General features: G+C 42.1%; 1 protein-coding gene across 6 annotated transcripts in view; it reads right to left on the reverse strand.

Moving 5' to 3' along the window:
• Nucleotides 1-25,356, reverse strand: part of SH3D19 (SH3 domain containing 19) — a 180,769-nt gene that overhangs the window by 44,610 nt on the left and 110,803 nt on the right. For 4 of the 6 annotated variants that reach the window (XM_059922602.1, XM_059922601.1, XM_059922605.1 and 1 more), the window contains exons 3-7: nucleotides 19,427-19,467; nucleotides 13,021-13,063; nucleotides 10,617-10,755; nucleotides 10,336-10,489; nucleotides 7,574-8,605 (exon numbers count right to left, since the gene is read on the reverse strand). In XM_059922602.1, the coding sequence (XP_059778585.1) occupies nucleotides 7,574-8,605; nucleotides 10,336-10,489; nucleotides 10,617-10,755; nucleotides 13,021-13,063; nucleotides 19,427-19,467 (1,409 nt within the window). Of the gene's footprint in view, nucleotides 1-7,573; nucleotides 8,606-10,335; nucleotides 10,490-10,616; nucleotides 10,756-13,020; nucleotides 13,064-14,451; nucleotides 14,493-19,426; nucleotides 19,468-25,356 lie in introns of all 6 variants that reach the window. The other 2 variants (XM_059922603.1, XM_059922604.1) reach the window with 1 other exon arrangement.

Here is a 25,356-nt window from a genome sequence, read left to right on the forward strand (position 1 = left end):
GTAGTAATTATTATCTAAAATATGTGTATCTGTCTACAGATTTTTTTTCTGTATCATACGTATTATTATGTAGGTATTTTGAAAAACACAAACAGGATCATTTTATATCTATTTCTTTGTAACTTACTCTTTCACTGTTTTTCATTCAGTATTGATTGGGTGCCTGCTACACATCAAATGCTATTCTAGATGCTGGGAATACGTCAGTGAACAGAGCAAAGAACTCTGCCCTTGTGATGCTTACACTCCAGCAGGAGACGGAGACAATAAACAATAAATATATTGAGTGATTCATGCGGTATATTAGAAGGTGAGACATGCTACTGAAAAAGGGAAATGTAGAGCAAGGGGGAACCTCAGCTGTGGTCAGAAGGGAAGCAGGTTGCAGCATGAAACAGGAGTGCAGGCGGCGAGGGAAGAGGAGGCTCCCTGATCCTCTTTCCAACAGATGGATTTTGCGTATTCTAACAGTTCTTCCAAGCTGAAAAATACACATCTGGGTTTTTAGGAAACAGCAGTGCTGATGGATAAAAAGGGGAAGGTAGGCTGGTATTAAAGCCCATTATTGCACACATTACCTGAAACTGAACTCCCTGAACGTGTCGCCTGTTCTGAGTAATGCTAGCTAGAATGAAAGAATTTGAAGACCCCAATCTCGGCATATATTTTATTCAAACACAGAAACATAGTATCTCTCCTGTGTGCATATCTTTCCTTCCTGTTCGTCTCTCTCCCCTGCCGTTGCCCTTGCTCTGCCTCCTTGGCCCTCATTGGAACCCAGTGACCTCCAAGGAGCGACTTTCCTTCCCCCACTGCTGCAGAGACTTGACAGTCCCCCGTCCCCTCAACCTTGGCTGTAACGGCCCATCCTCTCAGGGCTCTGTTTCCTGCTGGGAAAAGGACCAAAATTCAAGAAAAGGATTAAGGCTGATAACTGTTCACTGTGCTCTCCCATTCAAGTGGTATTTCTGCTTTAACAGCTGCTTGGGGCCCCTACAATCTGGTGGTTATTAGGATAGGTTTTTAGTTGGTGATTCTGGGGGTTGAGTGTGGAGGGAGAAGAAAATCTTGAGCATGGAATCTCTTCAATTGTTTCCCAGCTCATCTGATGTTCTGGGCCAGGATACCACGTACACTCTGTCTCTCTCACATCCCAGGAGTGAGAGCACGAACAAGGGGGGCAGAGAAGGAGAAAGAGGCCACTCAGTGGCCTTGGAGGGCTGGGCACAGGGGGATCCCAAATGCGCTTGTTCTTGGAGGACTAGCCTCAGGGAACCCCGTCCCAAATCCTGCAGGTCTCAAGTACCGCATTAAAGGGTCCAGGCATTTTTTAAAACCTGCTGGATTTAAACTGAAGTAGCAAGATACAACTTAAATACAAAGTATTCAAAGTGTCCTCGCTACCCACTTTCTCTCTCTTTCTTGGTCTTTATTTTTAGTATCATTAGCTGCTCTTTAATAACTGGCACTCAGATCACGTGTAATTATTCTAGTATACACGTCTGCAAAAAAAAAGAAAAAAAAAATTCTTTCTCCATACAGTGAAGCAAGGAAGTCTGAGTGTTCCGGTACTGTGGCTGTTTGGCAGGAGTGGGTCTGCTTAACGACCTCCCCTAGCTGTGCGCCCTGAGTCAGGGAGCTCGGCCCGTGCCTGTCCGCGCCCTGCCCCAGGCTGCCATCCAGACGAGGCGCGCCGACGAGCGGGGAGGAGAGACAGCCTCACTGCAGTGAGAAGGTGGAGCCAGAGGCCTGTGTTTCATCTTGATGATGGTGTGAGCGTCTCCCTCTAGCTACACAGTTTGCTTACTTTTTACGTCTTTTCATGAGAGGGGTATTTTTCTCCAACAGCAGTGTTAAGTGGGCGACCTAGAAGGCAAGGATGGCACCTCACGTTTGGGAACTCCTGGCACTGCCAGGTGGGAAACTGGGTTGTTGGTACTGTTAATATGTTTCAAGTTCATGATCTTTAAGCCAGTAGTCCCACTTTTGGAAATTTCTTTATAAAAGCACTAGTAGAAGTGAAAATACTTACAAGAGTGTTTACCGCAGCATTTTTTGTAGTGGTGTCCATCAATAGGGGCAACGTTGATTTGACTGTGCTGCGCTCATACCAGGGAATATCAGGCAGGTATCAGGGAACAAGGAGTCAGACTTAGGTCTACTGGCCTGGAGAGAAGTCCCTAAACCTCATTACTAAATGAATGAAGTAAGCTGCTGGGTAATGGGTACAGTTAGGTAAACATTTTTGCTGCTGCGTAATGGGTACAGTTAGGTAAAACTTTTTGTAAAAAACAGGAAGAAGTACATGTATGTGTACATGTTTGTAAGCTTTGGTTTCGAATGTCCAAAGGCACAGAAAGCTACATACAACATGGTTCACACTGGTTATTCTGGGGATTTGAATGGATTGGAGGGAGATTCATTTTTGTCTTTTACTAAATGTTTATGTTGTTAGACTTGTTACCGCAAATATGTTACTTTGTGACTGAAAAAAAAAATCCAATAAAATAAATTCAATCACATGAAAAAAGTTACAAAATTAAGCTGAAATAACACCCCTGCCAAACAAACTGAAACAAAAATCACTTAGAAATAAGAGGAGGGACTTCCCTGGTGGCGCAGTGGTTAAGAATCCACGTGCCAATGCAGGGGACACAGGTTCGATCCCTGGTCCGGGAAGATCCCACATGCCACGGAGCAACCAAGCCCGTGCGCCACAACAAAGAGTAGCCCCTGCTCACCACAACTAGAGAAAGCTGGCACGCAGCAGCAAAGACCCACTGCAGCCAACAATAAAAATAAAAATAATAATAAAAAAAAAGAAATAAGAGGAAAAATATGAAAATACTTGTCCCTTTAGCTGCTTTTTCAAGGCAATAATGGCCATAAAATTGTCCATAAAGTAACCAGAAAAATAAAAACTCTTTTTTTGGGCTAATACTCCTCAGTGATTCTATTTAATAGGAAATAATGTAGATAACATATTTTTGAATTTGTCTAATTTAGACATATTTAGTTCATAATAATTAGCTTTTATTTGTAACCTTGAATAATATAATTGTTTAGAAAAATCATATTTTATTACTCTTAAAATTTCTACTCCTCACAGGCTGAGGAACAGTGTGGGGGGCAGCTCTTTCTCTGTGGCAAAGACAAGGGCTATGTCTCCTAGTTTCTTTCATCCTAATTCTGCTTACGGTCATCTATTTGAAAACCAGTTCCCCCATCCTCTCCTGCTGATGGAGTTCCCTCATAAAAGACAAGCTTTGTTAGCATTTTTAATACATCTTCCAAAGACACAGCATATTTACATGTAAATATGTGTTTTAACACCAACACTATAGCTAAAATACCATGAATACTACCTATACCTTGCATTTTTCACCCAGAATATCTTGGCGGTTGGTCCATAGTAGGGGATAATAGGGGGTCTGCCTCTTTTTTAGCTACTGCACAATATTCCATTGTATGGATGCAACCAGAATTTATTTCAGCAGTCCACTGAAGGCAATTTCCAACCTTCTGTAGTAGAAGTCCTTAATCTGGGTTCCAAGAATAAGCCCTTGAAGCTCCGGAAATTGTACCTCCAACTGTGCATACATGTGCAAAAGGTTTATTTTCAAGGGAGAAGAGAGATTCATAGGCTGAGTTCTGTGATCCAGAAAGGGTTAAGAACCCCAGTGTCATAATTTCCTCTATCAGAGACTCTTTGCTCTTGCTTCTATAGAGAAAACACAACTACCTGCAAAAGCATCTCCTAACCAAGTCTAAGGAAAGTCCATGGCATCTTTCTCTACTTTTATTTGCAGTGTTTACTCTGCCCTCCTTCCAGCCCCCTCACACCAATGCCAGTTATTCTACACCTGCTGCCCCTTAACACCTATATCCACATGGTCTTCATTACTGGGTTGAGAAAAACATTGATGATAATGTAGTTTTCTGCCCATTACCTGTCTCTAATAATATGCTTGTCATCATAATTAGTTTCACCATCCTTGGCTAGCTTTTCTGTCATTTATTTCTTTCCCTTGAGTTCTGTTAATAGCAGAAGTTGGCTGCTAAACTATTATTCTGGTCTGTGTAATGGGGTTGACAGCAGAAGCATTCTGCTTTTTTGACAACTGGGTATGATTTGTAAAGGTGTGAAGAGGAAGTGCTAATGCTTCTCAGCTCCACTACATTAACCTGGAAGGCATTCTACCCAAGAAGTGAATCCAATATTAAATTGCCTGTTTGATGAGTTTCCCTTTAATAATTTTTCTAATCCTTACAATGTTTTCATAGCTTCAGTATTTTCTGATCTCTATTTCCTGAGATTAATATGGCAACTTCATTTTATGAAAACTACTTTATTGGATTTTCTTTATTTTTTGAGGGAAAAGAAAAAGAAGGAAAGACATATCTGTGAGTTTCTCTCATTTCTCCTGTGTTCCTCCCCCAGTTTTTGGCTGATGCCAGGACGATTAAGCAAGGTTTCACCAAGAGACCATAACCCTTTATCTACAAAGACAATGCTATTAATACACCATCAAAAAGTCACAAAGCCTTAGAGCATGGGGAATATAGTCAGTAATACTGTAATAACTTTGTATGATGGCAGATGGTAACTAGACTTATGGTGATCCTCTTGAAATACCGAATCACTAGGCTGTGTACATGGAACTAACATAGTGCTGTACGTCAATTATACTTCAGTTAAAAAAATGTGTAGCTCCCCCACCCCAAAAAAGTCACAAAGCCCCAGTGAGTAAACAAACAAAAATTCCCTCTACATTTTGAGGAATTCAGAGGTGATCTTGAAGGCCTCTGGAGGGCAATAAGCAAGGAAGCAACAAGGTCCAATGTACACTCTAGAAAAATCTGCTGGGTAACCATGATATGATGATGGGTTTGAGGCAGAAGCAGAGGCTCAATTTAGGGGGCTACTGCAGGAATCTGAGCCTAAAGATTAGAAAAGTGGGCCAGTAGCAGGAGTGATGGAAACTAAAGGAAAATTTAAGAACTATTCAGAAAGTAAAACCAGCAGGACTTGACCACTAACTGGATGTGAAGGACGAGAAGTAAGAATAATGACTACCACTTATTGAGCACATACCATGTTTCAGACAATGTGATAGGGCTTTCCTCCATAATCATATTTAACACTTGCAATACCTCCAGGAGGAGTATTATTACCATGCTTCAGACAATGTGATAGGGCTTTCCTCCATAATCATATTTAACACCTGCAATACCTCCAGGAGGAGTATTATTATCATGTTTTACAGATGAGGAAACCAAGGCATTGTGGAATTAAGTAAATTGCCCAAGGTCACATAGCATTTAAGTGGTAGACCCCGACCTTCCTGACTGTAAGTCCAAACAACCAGTCACTGTGTGTGACAGGTAGGAAGGCTCAAGGATGATGGATAGGATCCTTTGGGGGGGGCTGGTGTGTGATGGTGTCACTAGGACAGGAGCAGAATACAGGAAGAGAAGCAGGTTTAAAAAGAAGACAGAGTGGACTTCCCTGGTGGCACAGTGGTTAAGAATCCGCCTGCCAATGCAGGGGACACGGGTTAGAGCCTCGGTCTGGGAAGATTCCACATGCCACGGAGCAGCTAAGCCTGTGTGCCACAACTACCGAGCCTGCACTCTAGAGCCCGCGAGCCACAACTACTGAAGCCCGTGCACCTAGAGCCCGTGCTCCGCAACAAGAGAAGCCACTGCAATGAGAAGCCCACGCACTGCAACGAAGAGTAGCCCCCGCTCGCAGCAACTAGAGAAAGCCAGTGTGCAGCAACAAAGACCCAATGTAGCCAAAAATAAATAAAATAAGTAAATAAATTTATAAAATAAAAAAAAAAAGAAGACAGAGTGTTCAGGATAACTCCACAGGTAAGAGCAATGGTTAAAGTCAGGTGGGGCAAGCAAATTACACCTTTTGCTGAAAGACTGCCTCAGTAATTAAACATTGTGCAAGGAAGTGGTAGAAATCAAGAAACAGAAAAGGCTGAGTATGAAGCACGATACTGTATTCATGTTGATGTATACTGTTGACCTTCCTTTTTGAAGATGACTGTAACTATCTGCTTGATGACACAGAATAAATTCTCATCAATTATTAACCAAGTTGCCATTCCCACAGAATCTAGCAGCTTCTACAAAAGGTGGTATTATTTTGGCTCGTACTGTTTCCACCCCTGAACAGCTTGCTGCTGTTGGATTTACCCCTCCCTGTCCTACTCTGAACCCTGTTAACACCAAAAAGGTTTAAATACGAAAATGGTATAACAAAAACTTGAGAAGTTTTTAATGTGTTGCCTGGTTTAAGGTTTCTGAAAATGTTGAGTACCAACATGATAGAGTGAAAAATAAACTAGACTTAGAAAGAAAAGACGGACTTTGAATCCTGCTTTGGAAAACCGAGTAAGTTACCTTTTGATCTCTCTCAGTCTCATTTTCTTCATCTGCAAACTGAGGCCAATGATGCCTTGTAAAGGGTTAGTGTAAGTATTAAATTAAATAATGTATGTCTGGGCATCTAGCAGAGGGTTTGGAGCTAGGCAGAAGTTCAATATATCCTAATGTTTTTCTTTCCACTCCTTATGGACAAGAGGCATGCTACAGCCAGTTACAATGTTGTGTGCATGATAAATATTTAATAAATATGTGGTTGTTATCATTTAAAATATGCCTGTACTTAGCAGAATTTGGTTTTGAATCACAGAGCTTATATCATTTTGATGCATGTTAAACATTTAGAAGATGACAGCTAACCTTTTGAAAATACTATTACGCTTACATGTTCATAAATTCTGCCCAAGTAAGTAAACAGCAGTGAAAGGAATCTTAGCAATGACAAGTACAGCAGTTTAGTTTGACAAATCAAAGATAAGCTTTACCATCACACTCTCCATTTGAACAGTGTGAGGAAAGAAAACATACTCTCTGCCTCTTGGGAAATCTAATTGTCCCGATCTTGGCAGGAAACTTACAACTGTTGTAGTTTATTTACAAAACTTTCCATTCCCAAGGGAAGGTGCTCCGTGAAGATTATGCAGCAACATTCTGCAACATATGGCCGGGTTTACTGCTCTTGCCAGAGTCCTCTGCAGGGCTGGCCCCTTTCCCGGCACTCCCGCGGGGCTGGCTCCATCTGAGGAGCCCTTCTGGGGCATGACTTCCCCCTCTGAGAAGTTTCCCTCTCTTCCTCCTAATGCTCGAATCTCCACCTGCCCGAGGAAGGGGCCAGCCTCTCATCTAGTTAAGTCCCTGGTCCCGGTCTGCTTATTCCTGGCTCATGTGAGGGTAATCAACACGTGTGCCTCCCTCTTTCTCCGTCTCCATCTCCCCGTCCCAGATTTTCCCTTCGCTCTCTGATTTCATCTCCCACGCGGCTCCTTGTTTCTTAATCTCGCTGTGTTTCTCCCTGTCTTTACACATCCACACACACACATACACACGCACGCATGTGCACACACATGCACGTCCACGCCTCAATAACTTATGTGCCAGAAACGAAAACAGCAAGTGCCATTTGAGATACCCTATGATGAATTTAGATTCCCCTCCACTTCTGAGTTTCACTCACCCAGAACCATCTCTGAATCGATAGAGTCTTCAACCAGGTTCCCAGACGGGGCGGGTAAAACCTCATCGTCAAAGCTGATGAGGTCGATGTCCCCCGGAGGCTTGCTTTGCAGAACCGGGACTGGGGGGCTGGCCGGGGGTCCTTCTCCCAGGGACCTGAACGCTTTGGCTTGTGACGCCACCGAGAGTCGGGGAGGCACAGTGATGGGTTTCAGCAGAGCCGCAGGGTAGGGGGTGGTTTCTGAGGCCACCGGGTAGGAGGCCGTTTCTGCAGAAGCTGATTTCTTGGGCAGCAAAGGCCGAGGAGCAGGCGTCGGGGCTTTCCTCCCACCGTCGGGGCTCTCGGCCACGGACCCTCCTCCCAGGCTCTCGGCATTAACACTTCGTATGAGGCCAGGATTTGGTTTCTTTGGCAATTCGGGTTTGGTTACAGGGAGGCTCCCTGCTTCTTGCGGTGGAGCGTGTGGGGGGAGGCCTTCCCTAGACGCGCCCCGGAGTCTGTTTGTGGTCCAGGAGTCCCGGCCTCCAGAGGCTCTGTCAGCCGCGGGTTTGGGAGCCACGGAGGGTTTCCCTGAGGAAGCAGCAGGCCTCGGGGGGACCGTGCGGGGGGCAATTTCCGGCTTCTTGGGCAGTCCCACGCCTTCCGCATTTGTCTGACCCTCAAGCGCTTTGATCCTGGAAACGACGGAATTTGGGCCCCGTTCCGCGTTCATAACGCTCATCACCGCCTGACTGTCCGCGTGGCCGGTGTCGTCCCACAGCGGCTGGGGCCGGCTCGGGGCCGCCTCCTCCGGCGTGGCCGCTGGGCTGCTTTGCTGCGGACTCCGCTCTCTAACGTGAGGCTCCCTGGCCACTGGTCTGAGGTGGCTTTTTGATCTTGGTTTGGGCACTGGACATCTTGTAGCACTGGAGTTTTCTGGACAATTCGGTTCTTCAGAAATATCAAAGACTATTAAAGGCGTCTCGTCTGTCGGAGGCTCGCTGGCTGAGGCTGCTGCGGCAGGCTGGAGAGGTTTCAGAGGTGCCGGCAGTGCTGACGAGACCAAAACGAACAGAAGCTGCGACGTTATAATCTCAAAGACAAAGGATACACAGATTTGAAAAATATACATGCAGAATATCAAGAGATTTTGGTTTCCTTCCTCAGGAAAAAGTAACTCTAAAATCAATGGAGAGATGTTTATATTCAGCTTCCTGCAGGAGGGTTCTTCACGTTATATTTATTCACACAAAAATATTCATTATATGATATTTTATTTTTATTTATTTATTCATTTTTTTGTCACACCGTGCGGCGTACAGGATCTTAGTTCCCCGGCTAGGGATGGAACCCGTGCTTCCATTGCAGTGGAAGTGCAGAGTCTTTTTTTTTTTTTTTTTTTTTTTCATGGTAGAATAGTTTAATATTTCAATTGCTGAATACAATTCCACAGCATGGATACATCACGCATTGTTTATCTACTAATTTATGGAAGAACGTATTTGTTGCTTCCATTTTTTCTCAATTGTAAATGAAGAGACCACAATAATTCATGGGCAGTCTATGATGGAGCTATAAGCTTCAAGTCAGTTAGGTAAATGTTAGGAGCATGACTTCTGGCATCTTATATTAAGCTCTGTCTTCGTGTGCAAGTGACTGCCCTGAGGAAGGGCTCTGATGCAGGGACCACTCAGCTGTCCCAGTCATCCTGCTGAAAGGAACTCAGAGCCCAAGCAATGTCCACACGAGGTGGACACAAGGCCCAGCCCTCAGACCTGGCTGAGCCCCCAGCCTACAGTCAGGGTCACCCTCCCTTACACGTGCGTGTGCATCACGGGAGCAGATCCTGCAGCTGAACGTGAGCCTCTCACAGTGACCCTTCATGGGGCAGGGTGGTGGAAGTGCAGAGTCTTAACCACTGGACCACTAGGGAAGTCCCTATATAATATCTTAAAACACCATTAAATTCCTGATTCTCAGTAGACTTATCAATGACCATTTCTCTCTTGTCAAAATTCCAAAAATTCTTGCTTTACTTTTCCAAAGTAACTTACTTTCATTTGTTATCTTAATATAATGCTTTTTAAAAGCCTAACAAGACAACCACTTTTAGCATCCTATCAAGTTAAGTGCTAAATATAACAGCTTTCTCAATGGGAATAAAGGGCATCAGCAGTAATACCAACCATGAGTTAAAAGGATGATGTTTTGGGGGCTTCCCTGGTGGCGCAGTGGTTGAATCTGCCTGCCAATGCAGGTGACACGGGTTCGAGCCCTGGTCCGGGAAGATCCCACATGCCGTGGAGCAACTAAGCCCGCGAGCCACAACTACTGAGCCCACATGCCACAACTACTGAGCCCACGCACCTAGAGTCCGTGCTCCGCAACAAGAGAAGCCACTGCAATGAGAAACCCTCGCTCCGCAACGAAGAGTAGCCCCCGCTCGCCTCAACTAGAGAAAGCCTGTGCCAGCAACAAAGACCCAACGCAGCCAAAAATAAAATAAAATAAAGAAATTGAAAAAAAAATAAAAAAAGATGATGTTTTTGTGATATGAACTAGGGTGAACCCTAGAGATTGGGGCTGCGGCTTGTGAGGATGAAGAATGACCTATTATAATAATCACAGCAAACCCAAATAAAGCAAGCACACAGTGATCACACGACTGGGAAGCAGAGCTCAATGAATTATGCACAAATTGCAAATTATTTTAAAGGCTGGAGCCTACTGATTACTTCCCTAGAACTAGGTCAGAATTAGGGAAGACAAATTACTTGCATTACTTTGAGGCAGATGGTTGTCTATTTCTTCTGAAAAGTCAGTCTGAGTTGCTGAAGTAATAGTGTGCCTTGGAGTGGCAGCAGCATTATTATTATTTGTAGTGTTAACTTGAACTTGGTTGATTTCTTTTATGACTTGTTCATACGATGGTGGGAGCTGCAGAATGAAGGATGAAGATTTTAGACACCTATGGGTGATAGTCAAGGTGTTAACAGTCTCACTGTTCTTACCTTTGAACGTCATTAAAAATAAAATACAGAGAGATAATGCGATATTTACTCACCTCAGCAGGAACCAGCTCACTGGGCCTCCAAGGGCCTGCTGCAGAAGATGGGGGAAATGCCAGTCCTGGGGGTGGGGCTCCTGGAAACCACGAGGTCGGCCTCAGTGGCTCAGCTGCCACAATGGTGATCTCTGGGCGCCTAGCAGACAGAAGCCTCAGTGAGATTTTACAGCTTGGTAACAAGCTATTGTCTATTTGTAAATGTTCAAAGATTCATGAAAATAACTACCACCCAAGAAAGTGACATAAGAATTGCCACAGTCACAGAAATGACCTGTCTGACCTGCTCTATCTCTAACAGTACACCGAGGCAGGCCTCGAGGGAGCACATGACAGCCATCCTCCATGACACTGGCCTCAGAGAGTTAGAGATGTACCCTGAGCACACTTCGCTCTGCCTTGGCTGATAAGAATGAGGACCAAGACCCATTCAACCTCTTCATCCCAGGGCTCTGCTATCTAGCCTATGGCACAAACATAGGGTATCATAAGACAGAAAAATGCACTGGTTGAATGGAAATGTTTAGTTTTCCGTTATTATAAAGTACATAGTCTGAAATGATGCTATGTATCAGAAGAAAAGCCTCTTCCTCCTCTCTCTACCTCTCCCCCATTCAGAATGACCTTTAAGTGTTTAGAGTTTACTTGTTCACTTCTAGACCCTGATGTGTGTTCCTGGTCAGTTTGTATATGAATCTGAGGCTTAATCTTCAATACTTGGAGCCACAGTGATTTAGGTGTGGCTTCTTTCATCATTTTCTTAACCTGATTCTACGGTCTCATGTTTACATTTTACCTTTAACCTGATTTCCTAACAAATACCAACTGCGTGACTCTGAGCAAATCAGTCAACCTCTCTGAGCCTCACTTTTCTCATCTAACACATAGGTATGATGATACCTCCTCTGCCTTTCTCTAGAACTCTATGGAAAATAAAAATAAAAATAAAATGCACTGCTATTATAAAAACTGTACACGTACACACACTCTCATGCTAGCCTGTGAATCAGTAGAAACTGCCCATTGATTAAATTTGAATTGTATTACCTAAGAACCTCTACTTATAGCTTTTAAAAATTTAAATAACAAGTATTATTTATTAGCACAAATAAATAAAATAAGAACACATATTTTCAACATGAGAAAAATGATTAAACAAAGAATATGATCACCTCACAGACAAATATTATTTAAACACAAACAGTCATATATTAGAAGAACTTGGATTGACAAAGGGAAATATAAGATCTAATTATAGAGAAAAATGAGATTCTGAGATGTATGTACAGAATCTTGTTACCTATCTTCATAATCTGGAATGTACTAGTCAAAGCTATTAATTGTTGCTGTCTTTATGTAGGAGAGTGAATGCGCTGTGTTTTATTCTTTATATTTTTATTAGTTTTCCAATATTTTCTGTAATGAGCATGTATTATACTCAGAGTTAGAAAAAGCGTTCCAAAAATTGCATTTAGCCAATCCCCTCTTAGACATTATGCTAAGTGTGCCACAGTGAACTTACTTTCACTTCCCTGTGTGGAATCCAAATGAGTCATTCCAATTTTTATATAGCTTTTATCTAACTAGATAATGAATTACTAGTTAATAAATGTTAACCACTATACACGCATTAACCCTTATGACAACCTTATGAGGTAAGTATGATTAGCGGCATTTTAAAGGTGGGGATATAGAAGCTAAGAAAGGTTAAGGAGCTTGCCCAAGGTCACATGGTGAGAAAGCGAAGTCAGGATTTGAACTTGGTTATGTCTGACTATAAACTCCTTGTTCTTCATTACTCAACACGATACTTTAAGAAATTTGAAAGTAGGGACCATAAATCTATCTTTCTATTTATCCACCTGTCCACACTTCCATCCATCCTACCATCTGTCTGTCTATTGGTCCTTCCTTCTATCTATCCAGTGACTCACTCCTCCCTGCTCCCCTCCATCCCTCCCTCCCACCAGCCATCTAGCCATTTTTATTCATTCAGCTATCCATCTAGTCTGCCTGACTCTTTTCCTTTCTTTATTCTTCCTTTATTCAATTTTCTATCCTGTCATCAGTTCATTCATCCATGTGACATTTACTAAGTAGCTATGAGGTACAAAGCATTTCTTTGAAGTAGTTACAACAATGCTTCCCATACAGCAGTTGCTTAATAAACATTTTAAAATTGGCTCCAGTAAATAATTACTGTCAAAAGAAGATTTTCAGGCTTGTACTGCTTCTTCTCGCAAGCGAAATCATCATTCAAACTTACAGATTAATTCAGAAAATGTACTGATGAGGCTGTAATACACTCCTTATGAGAGAGAAATATTTTAACTTGCTAACTGATGACACACTTTTACTTCATAATTAGCAGAATATATGTCCTCTATTATAAATATAACCATACCTCCTATCTCGATGAAGCTCACTCTGAATAGAAGTCCGAGAAGCTATAAAAGAAAGAATACACTGATATAGTACAAAATTCGTACATTCAATAAAGGTTTAAATTTTTATAGGATATACTATTGGAAAAAGTTAGCTTATATTTGACATCAGATAGAATGTATGAATTTTAACATCCATAGTAGGAAAGCAAATCAAAACAATCTTTTCATATGGCATGAAGTTAATTATAGTTATATATCTGAATTGCATAAGAAAATATAGATTTCAAAAACTCCCCAAAGCACATTCCGTGGTTCTGAAAAATAATTTGAAGAATGAACAGAGAAAAGACGACAGCTACTAAATAGAAATTGCATGGTAAGAGCATTATGATGACATGAAATAACAATGGGCAGAAAAAATTTTAAATATCGATTCTAATTCATATTACTACACTTTTGTAATGTTTGTTTATAACTATTGTAAAGAGAGTGGAAGTGGTCAAATTTCCATCTATTTTCTAATTTTTCTGGAGTTTTACAAGCCTTAAGTTGTTTTATTACTTACATTAAGAGATGATAATAATACATGCAAAAAGTGTTCAAAGCACTTTTATAAAAATGTTTATAGCAGATAGTATTATTGTATATGCAGCACTAACTTTTCCCTTAAACCTCAAACTCAAAAAGCTAGATGGTTTAAATTTTTTCCAAATTTTATTTTAAAATTAAATTATGTCTTAACCAGATGACCTGGAAAATGTGTCACATATGGGATCACATATTACACACATGTGTAATAGAGAACAGTATTTCTATTTTAAAGAGCACATTTAAAAGATACCTTTTAAAAAAAATCTTCAAATACTATACTGTAAAAATTTGTGGACAAAGGGGAATTTGTTTCAGATATAAACTATTTCTACTTTCCTATGTCTCCAATACTCTACTTTTTCAATTCTTCTGACTTGAAAAGGTTGAAGATATCAATCTTTTCTTTCTTCCTCCTATTAAGTTCTGGTTCTCTCTGAACAAGGAGGATGCCAAAGCTGGGAGGCAGGGGTGAAGACGGGAAGTGGGGATGAAATTTAGGCTGGGGTTGGAGCTGTGACAGCAAACCTACGTGGGGTTAGCAAAGCAAACCTGACATCTGAAACCATAACCCTTGGATCTCGAGTTGGAGAATGTTCTGTACTCATACCATCAACTGGTATGATGGACTGGCACATTTCTATCAAGAGTTAACCAAGTTGAGGTGCATTTTCTCTACTGGAATAAAGGAGGACAGAGAGGCTAAAGCTCTGAGTGGCAGGTCTGATTTGTAAGAACGGTTTCATTAAGTCAGAGGCTCACCGAGTGTGCTACAATCCCATCACCACCATCACTAAAGCCAGAATCAGCAGACACAGCAGTTTGAAAAGACATCATGTTATTTATCGTCACAAACATACCTCGTCCACGGGGCATTTTTGCTGTGCACTATTCATGAGTGCTAAGGGAAAAAAAGATGGGGTTATAGAAGAGGAAAGGGAGAAAAAAGAGTGAACGCAGTTGCCTAAGCTCTAAAAAGAATAAGCAGCAAAACTGTCTTGTCATGCCACTGGTTCTACCCACCTCTGTACTTTGATGGAAAAGTTGATGAACCATACATAGTTTCAGAGAGTAAAGAAATACGTTGCAGGCAAAGATATATCTGTACAGACCAGGATATCCACACACATAACCACGGTAAAAAAAAAAAACAAAAAAATCTTCCTACAGGTTTTAGTAACAGTGCAAAGGAAAAAAAAAATCTAAAAATCATTCTGCAAAATCGATTTGCTACTTCAACAGGATCAATTTTAAAGTATGAATAGTACTCAAAAGGTAATTCAGTAGTCAGTTTACATCTTTCAAATCAGTGGCCTTCCACTTGATTCTGCCCCTTCACCCCAGCGGTCATTCGTAACAGCACTCCAACCCCCGGTTAGCACAGTGGCATTCCCACACTGCGCGCAGCAGGATGAGGGGAGAGAAGGTCTCCCAATCATGCTTACGGACCTCTTCCACACCCTTGGAGAGTCACTTGCTCTCCCCTCTCCTGCTCTGATTTTTTTTTGTTTCTCGTATTCACTCATCTTTGAAATCTCTTTTTTCTCTTGATCCTTATAGAATGACTAGCACTTTCTGTCAGTGTTGAACAAGTTTAGTAGCTAGAAACACTTTAGATTTTCACGGCAGATTTTCATGTAGTGCCTCACATTCTTCCTGCTAATTTCTCAACTATCTGCTTAATCTCATTCTCACTTTCCCAGATTAAACAGATTTGATGTGGTTGTTACCAGGAGACTCAAATTTGCCCCCAGGGCCCACACAGAACAACATGTTCCTTTTAAACCCTGCCACACAAGGCCAGTCTTCCATGCATTTTGGATTAAGGCCGCAGAAAAAAGGCAGGTTTTTCAGTCAAAGTTATATCATTTTACAGAATTATTTTCACACTTTTCTAGTTCATATGGCTAAATTATAAGTACATAGCAAATTCATATTCAGCTGTTTATAAAAGACTGAGATCTGGATTTGCATTATTAGCACTAATAAAGAATTCTCCTGGGGCTTCCCTGGTGGCACAGTGGTTGAGAATCTGCCTGCCGATGCAGGGGGCACGGGTTCGAGCCCTGGTCTGGGAAGATCCCACATGCCGCGGAGCAACTGGGCCCGTGAGCCACAACTACTGAGACTGTGCGTCTGGAGCCTGTGCTCCGCAACAAGAGAGGCCGCGATAGTGAGAGGCCCGCGCACTGTGATGAAGAGTGGCCCCCACTCGCCGCAACTAGAGAAAAGCCCTCGCACAGAAACGAAGACCCAACACAGCCAAAAAATAAATAAATAAATGTAGTCATTAAAAAAAAAAAAAAAAAAATTCTCCTAAGTTTCCACAGGATCATAAGCCTGGAGGGACCCCCCAACCCTTTTTTTTTTTTTTAAGTAAACTTCTGCTTTTTAAAAAATTTATTTATTTATTTATTTTTGGCTGCGTTGGGTCTTCGTTGCTGTGCACAGGCTTTCTCTAGTTGCGGTGAGCAGGGGCTACTCTTTGTTGTGGTGCGCGGGCTTCTCATTGTGGTGGCTTCTCTTGTTGCAGAGCATGGGCTCTAGGGGTGTGGACTTCAGTAGTTGTGGCACGTGGGCTCAGTAGTTGTGGCAGGAGGGCTCAGTAGTTACAGCACATGGGCTCAGTAGTTGTGGCTCGTGGTCTCTAGAGCAGAGGCTCAGTAGTTGTGGCACACGGGCTTAGTTGCTCCGTGGCTTGAACCCGTGTCCCCTGCATTGGCAGGTGGATTCCCAACCACTGCGCCACCAGGGAAGTCCTGGAGGGACCCTTAATGATCATCCTACTCCAACCTTACAGATGAGGAGACTGAGATCAGAGAGGGTCAATGAATTATCCCACCTCACACAGCTCATTATGGGAAGGGCTGGGAGCAGTTTGCTTCTTGAACTAAACTCTTTGTGGAGCCAGGAGAGCTGGATGCTAGTCCTAATTCTAAATAATTCAAAATTATCAATTAAATGATGGTCAGAAAAAAAAAAACACAAAGAAGGATTATTATATTACAAGCATCCTTGCTATAGTGCTACCTTACCAGTGAAAATCACAATAATAAAAATAACTCACTAACTACATTTGCTTGGGACAGGGTATAAACTAGAGGCGTTTGACATGATAACAGGAACATCCAAGGAGTGGAAAGCTCAAAATGGCCCTGAAGTCAGGAAGTCTAGGTGCATATCTCAGATCTACCTTGTGAGGCCATTTAATCTCCGAGACTCAGTATCCCTACCATCTGTAAAATGGGGTTAACACCTACCACGCAGAGTGTTATTTTACAATGTAAGTGAATAGTTCCTGACGCACAGAAAGCAATAAATACTAGTTAAGTCTGTGAATTTCAAAGAATAATTTTCTCTTAAAAAGTTAATGAAAGGAAAAGCACAAACTTCCAGAAACATCCACTTAGAACACTTTCAAGATCTTTGCCCAAAATATTTAGGGCTCCCAAGAACGAACACAAAAAGAAGGATCTCAAGTCTTGATTGGATCCAGAATCATTATGAAAGAATTTAAAATACAACCAGTTAAGGAACGTTGCTTTAACAATGTGATAAAGTCTTTCTCCTTGCCAAGGATAGATGACTGAGTCTGGGATAGGAAAGCAAACATTTTAATGAGTTGGGTAAGGCAAAATTTGCTTACAACTTTCTCTTATAGAATGGGCAAAAAGGGAAAACACAGAGGGGATGACACAATTATTCTTCATTCTGTATTTACGTGGCAGCACCTGAGGATCTGTTTGGCCTTCTTGCCTAAACGTCAGGAATAAATACAACCAACACGTATTTCTTCAGCGTATACAAAGTGAGTGACATATACGAATTAAAAGATCACTGGGTTATTATTTTTTTTAAAGACACCTCAAAGCAGGCGTTTTCCCTCTGTTTCATCTCCTCCTCCCTCTCTCTCTCCTAGGGCCCTGCTTCACTATTTCCTCTCCTCTCCTGCTCCAATCTGGTCTCGCTCCTGGTTCCTCCCTCCCCGGCCTACAAAAGTCTCCAGGCTTCCGCATCCTACACAGTGTATAAACGTGCCCAGATTTCCTCTCTGCTTGACCCTCCATCCTTCTCCTCCTGTTTACCACCATGGTTCATGAAAGAGTAGCCTACTCAGCTGCCCCAACCTCACGAGCTCCATTCATTGTTGAAATGAAGTGTGGCTTCCAGCTTCAACGTTCTCCCGAACCTGCCTGCTCCAAGGTCACTGCTGAGCATCACACTCAACGGCCTGTTCTCAGCTCCTGTCACCTCACCTGCTGCAGCATTAAGAGCTATTCGTGGTTCACTCATTCTCTCTGAAAACCGCTCCCCCCTTGACCTCTAACATACGGCTGTCTCCTAGTTTTTCTATTACTGGGATCATTCTTTTTCAGCTTTTTTTGGGCCCACTCCTCCTTAGCTGCCTTCTCCTAAGCCTTGCAGGGCACCAGGGCCTCAGTGTAAGCAAGTGCCATGCTGGAGGATCTACGGGAAACCAGGTACGGATTACAATCCCCAACAAATCCCCTCTGAAATCCAAGAGGGAGGAAAGGTAAGAAGCCAGGGAACAAAGGCAGGGGCCAGCAGACAGGACTCGGTGAGAGGACCTCACGCCTCTCTGGCCCTATGGAACCTTAAAGGCACAGCTTGATCTCTGACACCAATATTTCCTAAGATTCTGTCTTTTGTCACCTTCTCTATTCTCTTGTTGTTTTTTTTTTATTTTTGTTTTCGCCTTCTCTATTCTCAACACTATCTCCTTAAATATTGGGCTACTCCCAAGGTTTTGCCTGTAACCTTAATTACCCCGAATTATATCTTCAGCAAGAACATCTTGTCTAAATTCCAAACCCTACTTTTCTTTTTAAATTCCCTCCCTGCCCCATCTGCCCCTTTTTCCCCAAGGGCTCTAAGGCATATAAAGTTACCATGAATTTTTCATTTTCATATATGAATTCCCATCAGTATCCACTGTGGCATTCCCACACCTTCATAATTCACCACCACCAACAAAAAATTAAATGTGGGAAAGCGTGGACTATCTTTCTGTGTTGCCACCTGACAACTTTTTCACTGCAATGGCTCAAATGCATGCTCTTCACACCTGTGGATATCCTAAATTCATACTAAATATTATAACTTATGCTTCTAAAAATAGGATACATTCTCCTCAGGGTGGTGACCTCAGCTCAAATAATGCGAAGAACATTTAATATCCCTTTCTTATCTTTTTAAAAATAATAACAGGTAATCCATGTGTTTTTTGGAAAAGGGACATTTGCAGAGCCTTTTATGAAAAAGAATGTTGAACTCCTGCACCAAGAGCAAGTTTTAAAGCTTTAACCAAGAAGTAAAGTCAGAAATTATGAATGTGCCATTTTAGAGAGAATTCTGTTATGGCACTTCTAGCATGTATGTGGAAGTGTGAGCTATTCTCCATAAGCATTTATTTACAGAGTCAAATTAAAATACTGTGGAAGTAAATCAATAAAAAAGGACAGGGTTTGATATCTTTGAAACCCATCAGATGTCTCTACCTATAGAAAATGGTTACATACAATTTATATTAGATCATTAAAATTGACTACATAATATAGTTTGTTTTTTTTTTTTTAACAGCTTAGTTCTCTAGAGAAAAATATTGTTCTGAGGAACTGGCTTATCAATAAACGGAAGTTGAAAAGAACGCTGAAAACCTAGCTGCTTGTCTGAAATGGTTTATTACTCCTTAGGAGAAGCTACTCTTGTCAGATTCTTTGTAAGATTCATCAAATACAATCACTTGCTGGAAATCTAAATCATCATTCAAAATTATTGCAGAGGAAAATACAGAGCAGGAAGAAACAAACTTACATCTCTTGATTACTGCTCTAATGGATGACAAGGGTCCTTGGCTAGAAAAAGAAAGAAAGAATAATTATTACACATTCATCTTTGGAGTCATTTAGAAAAAATATACAACCATGAACTTTTAATGATGTGATTTAGGGAAAAAATTATTTATAAATTTTTTTTTTCAGAATGCTTTTTAAAAAATTTATACTTATTTTTGAATTTGTGCTCTTTTAAAGTTTATGCTTGTGGTAATCTGTATAAATCCTCTTGCCGTTTCTTAGGTAGATAAGACAAAACTTCAGGAAGATACAGTGATATATCAGTTCATTTTATGAGAGGGATACTTTAAGAATATACTATTCTCTGGGCTTCCCTGGTGGCGCAGTGGTTGAGAATCCGCCTGCCAATGCAGGGCACACGGGTTCGAGCCCTGGTCTGGGAGGATCCCACATGCCGCGGAGCAACTAGGCCCGTGAGCCACAACTACTGAGCCTGCGCGTCTGGAGCCTGTGCTCCGCAACGGGAGAGGCCGCGACAGTGAGAGGCCCGCGCACCGCGATGAAGAGTGGCCACCACTTGCCGCAACTGGAGAAAGCCCTCGCACAGAAACGAAGACCCAACACAGCCAAAAATAAATAAATAAAAAAATACTTTAAAAAAAAAAAAAAAAAAGAATATACTATTCTGACAGACAAGAAAAAAAAAAAAGCTCCAGGAGGTCTCCAATATTATGAAGCTAGGATCGTAATATAAAAATATAAGTATTTTCAGCAATACTTATTTTTTTTAAAGGTTCTTGAAGGCTTTCTGTAAACAACTACTTAAAAAAAATTAGTATAAGGTAACACAGAAGAGGCAACAGCACTAAAATGCAAATAGGTTGACTGAAGTTTTCAGAAGAAACTTCTTGGTGTAAAAGTGCAGAGACTGCATGTTAGTATTATGTTGACTCAGGTACAGTAATTAAAAAGATTAAAAACAGTACTTAGAAGCAGGGCTCAAAAAGCCAAGGTTTAGGGGACTTCCCTGGCGGTCCAGTGGTTAATACTCTGCGCTTCCACTCCAGGGGGCACTGGTTTGATCCCTGGTTGGGGAACTAAGATCCCACATGCCGTGCGGCGGGGTCCAAAAAAAAAAAAAAAAAGGCAAAGTTTCATGTACATATCCAGGCAGGGTATAAGGGATGTTATTGAATGTCTCCACTGATCTGAAGGGATGTTACAACACTCTGTTACCTTTGTGAAGGAGAAAGGTATATTGACTAGGGTGGAACATGGTAGGGGTCATTTGGGTTGAACTGTTTCCTCCCCAAAAAAGATACGCTGAGGTCCCAACCCCTAGTACCTCAGAATGTGATCTTATTTGGAAATAAGGCCAATACAGATGTTATTACTATAGTGAAGATGAGGTCATACTGGAGTGGGGTGGGCCCCTAATTCCAATGTAACTGGTGTCATTAGAAGAAGACCATGTGAAGACACAGACACAAAGGGAAGATGCCATGGAGGTGGGGAGACGGGGATGCAGGTGCAAGGCGAGGAACACCGAAGACACTGGCAGACCCCCAGAAGCTACGAAGAGACAAGGAAGGACCCCCTGCGGCTTTCAGAGGGAGCATGACCCCTCTGACGGGCTGGATTCCAAACTTCTAGACTCTAGAACTGTGAGACAACAAACTTCTGTTGTTATAAGTCACTCAGTTTAGAGTATTGTTAGGGCAGCTCTAGGAAACTAATACAGCGTGGCCTTCAGGGGTGCTGAATAGGTGTGATAATTTGTGGCGCTGTACACTTTGTGTATTTTTCTGTATGTTATACTTTAATAAAAAAGTTGTGTGTTGGGGGTGGAAACTTTGGCACAAAATAGAATTTTGACTGAGGTCAGCTCAGGTTCTACAATTCAAGACTTGCAGCATCATGTTCAGGCTAGATCTAAAAACCAACCAACCAACCAACCATCTTATGTCTAAAACAACATTTTCCAAACTCTAAAGTTCTCCTTTAGAGGTTGACAGGTTTTGTGGAAGGGAGAATTAAAAAGAAGGCCTGTGGTCCAACACATCTCTGTGGGAAGCAGTTCTGGGAGATGCTGGAATAGCCTCCAGGCTGTGCAGTGCATACAATGTCTGTATCTCAAATGTAGCTGTAGATGCAAAATCTGGGGTTTTGAAGATGTGCCTTTATCTCCATCTTTCTGCAGAGCCCAGACTGCAGTGGAAGGTACCACTCTATAGTCTTAAGAGAAGACCTCACAGGAATCCTCCCTCAGCACGAGCTCAGGCTCATGTCTCAGCTGGGAACATCCAGGCAGGATGGCCACCATGGGACAGGAGACATGGCCACATGACCCCTGGTCAGAGGAGGGGGCAGCAGAGCCTGTTCTGGGTCCAACCGCCCATATTCACTTTTGGCGCCTCTGCCTGTCAGCTGGTGTGACTTTGTGCAAATTAAATTACTTAGCTTCTCCAAGGCCCCTCGTTTCCTCACGTATAAAAGCAAGAATAACTCAACTCCCGCATGAGGTCATTGTGAACAGTAAGAGAGAGAATCCATGAAAGCATTTGACACAGTGCCTGGAACAAAGTGTGTGTTCAATAAACGCGAGCCGCTATTAGCATGATTCATGTGTGTTCATAATCTTTAGGGCCATCACAAAACATCTGACAACACATACAACCCTTGACAGGGTCTCACTTTGGGGTCTGATATCATACAGATGGTAGGCCTAACAGTTTATGTTTTTAAGAGATTTTTTTCTTTGAGATTCACTTGCTCTCCTCTGGTTTCTGCTGTTCAGACAGAACCTGAGCCCAGGCCCCTCCATGACAAAACACAGGACTGTGAAACTGCATCTTCACTCCATTCTAATTTTATAAGCCCGTGTCCTGGCGCCTGGCAGAGCTGACCCAGATCTTTTGCCGTCTGCTCTTCAAGCACTGCTGCCCTATTATCAGGTGCCTTTGTTCTTGGTGCGGCAGATAAACCCACTAGAGAGTATGAGAGTCAAAGAACCTTCCAAGGAGGGAAACAAGAGGTTGGGGAAATGGCTTTCGATCCTGAGGAGGAGAACCAAAAGTTGCGGTCAAGACAGAATTGTCTCAGGTGTGATTGCTGATGCTGATTTGTCTTCCTCAAGGACTCTGGGGTCCCCAGCTGTTCAGGGTCCCCTTCTACCCTTTCTTCCCACTTTCCCCCAATAGCCCTTCCCAGGCTGTGCTGTAGGAGCACTCTCTCCCACTGTTTTTGCATAGAACCTTGCTTAGTTGTTAAGAAAGTGTCTTTAACAAAGAAAATCGCATTAAAAAAAAAGTTTCTCAACATAGTGAAATGAGATTTCAGCAATGAAGATGATGATGAGAACAGCTTATTATTACGTGTGCCAAACACACGATCCATTTTGAAAATGAGGAGGAAACTAAGGCTTAGAGGTTAGGGCTGCAGTCACACAGCTGGTGAGTGGCAGAGCCAGATGTGAATTCACTACTGTCTGATGATAGTCCAAAAGTCTACAACTCAGGCTTGGGTGGATGGGTGTAAGTTTCTGAATGTTCCACTGTTGCACAAAGTTCAATATGTAAGCAAATCGCCCCTAGGCATAAAGCTGGCCCCCAAAATTTCACATTGAAGTTTCATCCAGACTCTGCAGATGACAGGAGAGAACAAAATAAAAGTTGCTAAGTATGACACTGTAATGTTGTCAACAAAAACAAACACAATGGTTGTTCTTAATCTCATCTAAGAAAATCTAATCTCTCTTTTTATTTTGGATCATGTTTTATCAAAATAAAACAGATTTAAAAAAAATATTTATCCAACTTTCAAAGCAACAGCTTGTTCCCAAGTTTAAATTCATTGCCCACCACTCTCTCTGGTAAGGAAAAAAATTGTTTTCCCAAATCCAGGAGTTGCTGGATTTGGCTTGTTTGGTAAACAAATCAGAACAATGCCTGCAAGTGCCCATCCTGCAACATCTTATAGGTTTTGGAGTTCTTTCTAGGTGCAGAGGCAACTGAGTATATTTTAAAAAATGCCTTCTATATAAAAATCCTCAATAAAGGCCATGGGCATATCATTAGAGTTCTAGTCAATAAAGCCATCAGCTTAACAAGGAGTTAAACTAATGTGATCTAGAGGTACAGCCCTCTAGTCAACCTGATAAAGCTGCTAGTGAACATGAACTTTATCCCCTTGTATGTAGCATCTTCTCCAAAGGCTCTCAACATTTGGACTGATTTATCTCCACCTCCCAGCAGAAAGGTTTAACCAGATCGGTAAGATATTTGCAGGCTGGAAGAGGTATTCTGTCTCATCCATTCTCTCATACATCCAATACTTATTACATGTATAATATGTACCAGGCATCAGAAATGCCTTGAAAGCACAGACTCTGACCTTGGTGAGAAAGACAGATACTGCAACTGCTTTTCTATTAATAGTATACAGGGGTAGGCACAAGGTGCTATGAATGCAGAGAAGGTATACATCACTCAGTCTTGGGGTCCGAGGAGAGGCTTCTAACATGTGACATGTGTCTTGACTGAGACCTGAAGAATGTGTAGGAGGAAAGGTTCTAAAGAGAGAGCGTCAGGTAGCAAACCATCAAGGAGTAAAGAGACAGTTGAGCATGGTTTGAGCTCCACATATGAAGAAGCCATAGTCAAAGATAAGGGAATGGAACCCAAATGCCATGCCAAAGGATGTGGGAACATGCTACAGTGGGTAGTGTTGATGCCAGGCATGACTAGCTAGGTTAAACACTAAGAATCCATGGGTCAGGGATATGACAGCAAAGTGTTTCAAAAGCAAGTAGGAATTTGTCTGGAACATCTCCCTAGAACAAGCACTGTTGACTGTAGCTGGTCTGTATGCACCAGCCATGATGTTTATGGCATGCCTGACATTTTTAAAGGGTTTATGAATAAACCCTGGAGTCTGGCATTACATGTCTTTTTTTTTTTTTAACATCTTTATTGGAGTATAATTGCTTTACAATGGTGTGTTAGTTTCTGCTGTATAGCAAAGTGAATCAGTTATACATATACATATATCCCCATATCTCCTCCCTCTTGCGTCTCCCTCTCACCCTCCCTATCCCACTATATGTCTTGAATTGTGGGGAGATCCATATTTTTAGGAACTAAATATATGAATGACAGGGTTGACACACTAACGTTCTAAAAAATAAGTGATGAGTAGATGTAGGAAAAAGAAGGTAAAAGTGAGCAAGAAGAGGTTTCTGGAAGTTCCAGAAAGGCACTGGAGAAGTCTAGGGTATCTTATTAAAAAATGCATTTATTCATGTATGGAGTTCTCACTATGTACCTGACATTTTGCCACAAACTGGGGACACTAATATTGGTAATAAATAAGCTCTTCCCTCAAGAAGTATGCAATCTTGGGCTTCCCTGGTGGCACAGTGGTTGAGAGCCTGCCTGCCAATGCAGGGGACACGGGTTCGAGCCCTGGTCTGGGAAGATCCCACATGCCGCGGAGCGGCTGGGCCCGCGAGCCACAACTACTGAGCCTGCGCGTCTGGAGCTTGTGCTCTGCAGCAAGAGAGGCCGCGACAGTGAGAGGCCCACGCACCGCGATGAAGAGTGGCCCCCGCTTGCCGCAACTGGAGAAAGCCCTCGCACAGAAACGAAGACCCAACACAGCCAAATATAAATAAATAAATAAATAAATAAATAAATAAATAAATAAATAAACTTCTTTATTTAAAAAAAAAGAAGTATGCAATCTTATTGACAAGATCAACAAATAAAAGATATAAACAGGATATGAAAAAAATGTTATACAAGGTATTATGGGAGCTCAAAAGAGGCGTGTCTAAGTTTAGCCCTGGGAGAGGAGAGGAAAAGACAGAGCTGATGCTTGAGTAGAACTAGTGCAGGTTTTCTCACCTTTGGTACTGTTGACATTTGTTAAGGGGGTAGGGGCGGGGGGGCT

Source organism: Balaenoptera ricei, chromosome 5 (assembly GCF_028023285.1).
Source record: "Balaenoptera ricei isolate mBalRic1 chromosome 5, mBalRic1.hap2, whole genome shotgun sequence".
NCBI lineage: Eukaryota > Metazoa > Chordata > Mammalia > Artiodactyla > Balaenopteridae > Balaenoptera > Balaenoptera ricei.